We start from the raw sequence: 5,809 nt of genomic DNA, 5'->3' as shown, positions 1-5,809 counted from the left end.
ACAGGAAGACAACACAAGGGTTAATACATTATTTATAAAATGAAAGAGTTTCTCATATCAATGCTGGATTTTTCCAGAAAGAAAATAACAACATTCTTTATAATTGAGTTGTTTTCTTGAGATTTCTGAGCACGGCACACAATTCAAATATACATTTCTATTTAAAGCTTTAGTGCGTAACCTTTTTATATTAATGAACGTCTTTTACATTTAAGCCATTGCCAAATCAGTTGCCACAAAGCTCATTAAGACTTTCAGCCCTACACAACTCTCTCTGTATTTCTCAGTATGGCTATGTTCAGAAGATTGTGGCGTCCGGCAACTTTCCCGCACAGAAACTCAAGTGAGGATAATTTTCAGAGTCCATCATGGTGTTTTTTTTTTATTAAATCCTCCTTGGCTACTAGCAACTGTGTGTTGGGGGGTGGGGGTAGTGTGCGATCATGGAAGGCTTGTATCATGTTTATGCACCCACAGTGTTGTTACTACTTAGAATTCCTCATGGGGTGGCATAAGCTATGCACTATAGCTTTAAAGAGTTTGCTCAAAAACAGCACCCTGACTCAAGGGCTAAGGATTTAAGAAAGGGAAGCAAATGCCAGTCACACCTGTGTTTATTGTCTCTTGGTTATCAACATTTATGATACACTGTAATCCTTCCAGGTATGAGTCATACTATATTTATCAGCATTTTTAAAAAATTATTTTTTAGCAATTCTTAGCTATAACCAACCAGCATTACTGCTATTGTTTGTTTCATGTAAATGTGCTGCATTTATATAGCAAATGTAAATGTGCTGTATTTATATAGCGCTTTTCCAGTCTTAACAACTGCTCAAAGCGCTTTTACATCTACAGGAAACATTCACCATTCACACACATTCATACACTGTGGCCGGGGCTGCCGTACAAGGTGCCACCTGCTCATCAGATAAACATTCACACACATTCATTTGTACTCTATACCACAGAGAACGCTACATCAACTTCAAGGCTTCTGTGCTCACAGGGAAATGTGCTGCTGCATAAATAAAAACTGCTAATCTCAAGTCTGGGGGGGGGGGGGGGGGGGGGGGGAGAGTCAAAAGCACAAATTCACAGCAAAATATACACCAAGCAAGTCTTGGCTCATTGTATTTTTTTCCTCCCTCCGCAGATACTTGGAGAAGTATGAGAAAGTGCACCACTTTGGCGAGGATGATGAAGAAGCGCAGCCGGGGAATCCCAAAGCCTCTCTTCCAATCGGTGCAATTCCCTGCTCCTATAACTACCAGCAGCACGTTGTATCAGGTAAGGCAGTGGCTCTTCTCCTTGTGTGCACCATACTTAGTATTCAGAAGCATCAGAGGGGTTCTTCTTCTTTCTGTGTTCAAGAGTTCACGCTTTTGTTTCTTTTGCCCATATCAGGTACATGAATTCAGCTTCTATTTGCATAAGTTTACTGTCTCACTTCTGTCTGCAGCCCTCCCTCTCCGCCTGTCTGCTGCTCTCGGCCCCTCGGCCAACTCAAACACTCAATCCTCACACAGACGCAATTACAGCAGAGCATCATTTTACTGTGTGTGTGCGTGCGCGTGCTATGCGAAACTGGTCAGCCCACAGGTCAAGCATATGCATAGAAATGCGCATTAACAATGGCTGTTTGTTTCAAGGATTTTTCTAGTGGGTTTGAATTTATTTCACAAGAATATGATGAGGTAGGAAATTGTGCCCATACAATGTTTAATTTTACCACTTATAACATTTTTCCACTGCATGGTATCTTCTCGACTCACCTCTAATCGCCTTTTTTGGTTTTCCACTACTAAAAGAGTCCCTGGTACCTGCTAAATGGACGGTAATATGGTATACCACAGGGTCTTAAAAATAGCAACGGTATCAGTGTCAATACGTAATTTAAAAAAAAAATGCAATGCAATTATATAGGAGACAAGTATTTAATATTATAATTTATTTAATGGCAAAAAATACTTATGTGTGGTTGTCAGAAGAACAGGACTTCTGCAGTTTATCAAAATGTGACATGAAAACCTCAGACTGCTGATTGGTGGCAGAGAATCATCACTAATCACTGCGTTATCATTGCTAGCGACAGATGGGGGGGTGGGGGGGGTTGTCCTGAACAACCCTGAACTAAATATTATAGCTTTTTTTTTGCTGCCTCCAGCTGAGGGCTGCACAATTAATCGAATTTTAATCGCGATCACGATTTGGACTTCCCACGATCAAATTTGCGTGATCGAGCGATTATTTTTTTTAAAGTGTCATTTCATAGAACGCTCCGGGTTTTTTGCAAAGCCCATCTTCCGCTACTACCGTCTGCTCATGAACCAGTCAGAGTAGTTCCCTGCACCCCGTGCAGCTTAGTTTCTAGATGTAGACAGTCCCAGAGGACAGAGTAGCTTGAGGAAAACTCTACAGATAGCAGTCGGTTATACGTTGGTTTCAAGGTTTACCAGTTTACCAGTAAACGCAACATTTTGTCCCGTCTGTTGTTTTTCAGACAACAGCAGTGACCGGTGCTAGTAGCGTCTGTTAGCTGTTAGGTCCTCTAGGACGCACCGGTGCTAATGTCCTTGCATCCGCTGCAATGCTGTTTATATGGATATGGTTTAATTTTGCGTTACATGACCCATTTCTTCTGTAAAGCCGTGCCTGTGTGGGATCTCTCCTCTATTCTCTCTCCTCTTACTCCGCGCCCCGCCACACAGCGCCGGTCCACACTTCTGACATTTGTCCACAGTTTTGAACATGTCCTTGAACATGTTCCAAGAGGTCCCAGCAAAAATGTAAAAGTTTCATCCGTAAGTAATAGAAAAACTTAATGCATGACTATTTTAGTCATGGGTTTCATACGCTTTCTGTAATAAAAGGTCTAAAAGCAAAAATCCTATTAGATCTTATCCGTTATGTTATTTGTGTCAGTTTACTGGTCCTTCACATTAAAAAGCTAGACTACCCTCAGATTGATCCCATTAATACAGTTCAAACTACTAAATAACTGCGTCATCTCTAAACTGTCAGTCAAAAGTTCAGTCAGAAGTAAAGTCTCCTATGTGAAGTTGTGTTCAAGGTCCTTGGTTATTTGTTTCACATGGTCTTCTTATTTTGCACATAATCTCCATGGTGATCTTTTGCTGATTTGTAATCTAATGACGCACTGAGGAACTCTCATTACTCTGCATCATCAACTATTGAACATCCCAATCCCCTCATTAGGCCATTTGAGTCATTCTGCATCAATACTGCTCACTGTCCACACAAAGAAAGCCATTACCGCAAAGTTTAGGGACAGTAGAAATAGTTTTTACTTTACAATTCTGGCCCAAGGACCCCTGCCAAAGCAGAGCTTCCTGCCATTTGAGCAGTTCATGAGCATGCCTGCTGTACTTCACATTTATCCCTATGATTACATAGCAACTCATTTAATTCTGTTTTCAACTTCCTAAGCGCTGCTGTGTTTGAATCAAGGCTATGCAGCATGCATTGTTGATACCTTTTTTTTTCTTTCTTTTCTTTTTACTCTTGGAGGTTGCCTACGCGCACCTAAGCATTGACGGCAGCCCGCTAATCACTTTTTAAACAAAGCATGCCGTTGCTTTCATGTTGAAGGCACAGCCTATGAGTAACCACATTACATTTCAAATCAAATGTTTTTGTGCAACCCGCCAAGGTTTTGTGCATATTGCCCAACCCTGCTCGTCCACACGGTGAATGGGAGCTGCCCATTTGCCTCAGCGTTGTAGTGTAGACCGCGGAGCTGCTCCCTGAGGTACTTGACTGTCCTGACAGCAGTTGATGATAAAGGGAAGGGAGGGGTCAACAGTTGATGGCTTTGCGCCACCTCAGTTTAGATTAAAGCCTCCAGCCTTTTAAGGCCCTGACTCTTTTAGGCAGGCGGCAAAGAACTAGTGGCGGCAGCACAGAGCCTGTGGTTCCTCTGTTTCACTCCCAGACGGGACGACCGGGGACGCCGGGAGATTGGCTAGCCTGTTTGTCTCCCGGGCTGTCACCCGTTGTCGACAATGTGGCAGGAAAGTGAAGGGACACAGCGGCTGCTGCGGCCGGTGGTCCTGCAACGAGCTCCAGCACCGTCTCCTTTCTTTCCTCTGTGAAATGTAGCTGCTTTTTAAGTGCGGTCTGAAAATGTGGATCTATGAACTATCTGATAGAAAAGGCAAATTGTAAAATATAAAGTCTACTCGGGCTACATTGGGGGGGGGGGGGGGGGGGGGGGGGGGGGGGGGGGGGGGGGCTAAATAGCAAACCACACAATTGAAGTGACACTGATCTCCGCACAACCCTGCCATGAATCTCCGGATCACTTTCTTTGGTCTGAATGAGCCCTTAAGTCTCGCCCTCTTTCCCCTAACAATCAGCTCTCTGCCTGCTGAGTGGCTCCATAACATGACCTGGGTGAGAAAAGATACACAAACAGCGGTAAACTTTGTTGTGGCTTGCACGTTTAAAAAAAAATGTACAGATAACTCAGACGTTGAAAAATACTGTGGTTTTCTCCCCCCCCCCCCCCAGGTGACAGTGCAACTCTTTTTGTTCTTGTAGTTTTGAGGCTGGTTTTGAGGAATGGTGCTTCACTGTAATTCTTCACTTATGGGGTTTGCTGGAATGTACCTTTTGTTTTGTTTTTTCTCCTTTTGAGATTTGAATTTTTGCAGACAAGCCCAGGTGAACACACACATTGTCATACTGGGGCTGAAACATTACTTTAATGAAAAGAATGTGGCTATAATCAACTTTTTTTTAAATGACTGATTAAAAGTTGTAGAAAGTATTCAAAAATACTCCGAGATGCCCAGTGATAATAGCTAGTTTTATTTAATAATTAGAAATGACTAAGAAAAACATCAAATCCTCCCGTATGGAACGCTGGAAACAGGGGGTGTTTGCTTTAAAAATGACAAATTTTATGATTTATCGGACTAGTTGTTGATTAATTTTCTGTTGATCAACTAATGGATTGATCCACTAATCACTGTGGCTCTAATTGGAGTATAGGGCAGCTAAAGATATTTCCCTCAGGTGTTTGTAGGGACCAAAAGCAGTTAACAAATGACCTAAAAACCGAGTTTGACGTTTCCTTTGACATTCCTACATTTTCTTGTTACAGTCCTCCTCAGCTGACACAACGCAGGGGATTCCCTACCATTATAAGGCTTAAACACCACAACCAAGCCGCTTTGGGCACCACCGAAGCCAGATGAATGTAACTTAGATCTAATTATTGTAGTTGGTCCCGAGTGGACTTCTCTAGCAAGTTGTGTCTTTAAGTTTTTGAGTTTTACTTATTCATCTGCTCTACCTTTTTCAACATTGTAGACACATATGTTAATAATAATAATGGTCCAAAATGATGCGATTGATACATCTGCGGTATGCTAATATTGGCTAAGATATCTGCCCGGCTGATTGGTCTAGCTCTATTACAGATCTTTCATAACTGAACTCTGTCTGTACTCTGGGCTCTGTGTTTAAATGCAACTCTAATGTATTGGGACAGCCAGGCTGAAATCATGCTACATTGGCTTGGCAGGCTCAATGATGATGATTAATTATTTGACAGTTGGTCTGTAAATCTGTCTCACTGAGCTTTGGTCTTCCCTGCTTCGTATCATGTATTGGTTGTAGGCCTGTGACGTGATCTCCACTCCGCTCATAAAGCCCTCTCTGTCAAATGCGATGTTGTACATCAGCACTCTGCGCCTCTGTACAGTGCCGGCTCGCCGCAGGTGTCGGGGCAACAGCAGACACAAGCAGGTTTTTTTTTTCTTCGAATGGAGCGGCTGCTGCT

General features: G+C 42.7%; 1 protein-coding gene and 1 long non-coding RNA gene across 3 annotated transcripts in view; one reads left to right on the top strand and one right to left on the bottom strand.

Moving 5' to 3' along the window:
• The window catches only part of LOC116673438 (uncharacterized), a 28,086-nt gene extending 24,291 nt beyond the window's left edge, over positions 1 to 3,795 (bottom strand). The window contains exon 1 of the long non-coding RNA XR_004327839.1: positions 3,782 to 3,795. This is a non-coding gene — a long non-coding RNA (uncharacterized LOC116673438). The remainder of the gene's footprint in view (positions 1 to 3,781) is intronic.
• The window catches only part of arid2 (AT-rich interactive domain 2), a 51,928-nt gene that overhangs the window by 18,206 nt on the left and 27,913 nt on the right, over positions 1 to 5,809 (top strand). For both annotated transcript variants that reach the window (XM_032505717.1, XM_032505718.1), the window contains one exon: positions 1,157 to 1,290. In XM_032505717.1, the coding sequence (XP_032361608.1) occupies positions 1,157 to 1,290 (134 nt within the window). The remainder of the gene's footprint in view (positions 1 to 1,156; positions 1,291 to 5,809) is intronic.

The sequence above is a fragment of the Etheostoma spectabile genome, chromosome 23 (genome assembly GCF_008692095.1).
Source record: "Etheostoma spectabile isolate EspeVRDwgs_2016 chromosome 23, UIUC_Espe_1.0, whole genome shotgun sequence".
Lineage (NCBI taxonomy): Eukaryota > Metazoa > Chordata > Actinopteri > Perciformes > Percidae > Etheostoma > Etheostoma spectabile.
The sequence above is the reverse complement of the archived record's forward strand: the minus strand, read 5'-3'. Positions and strand labels throughout refer to the sequence as shown.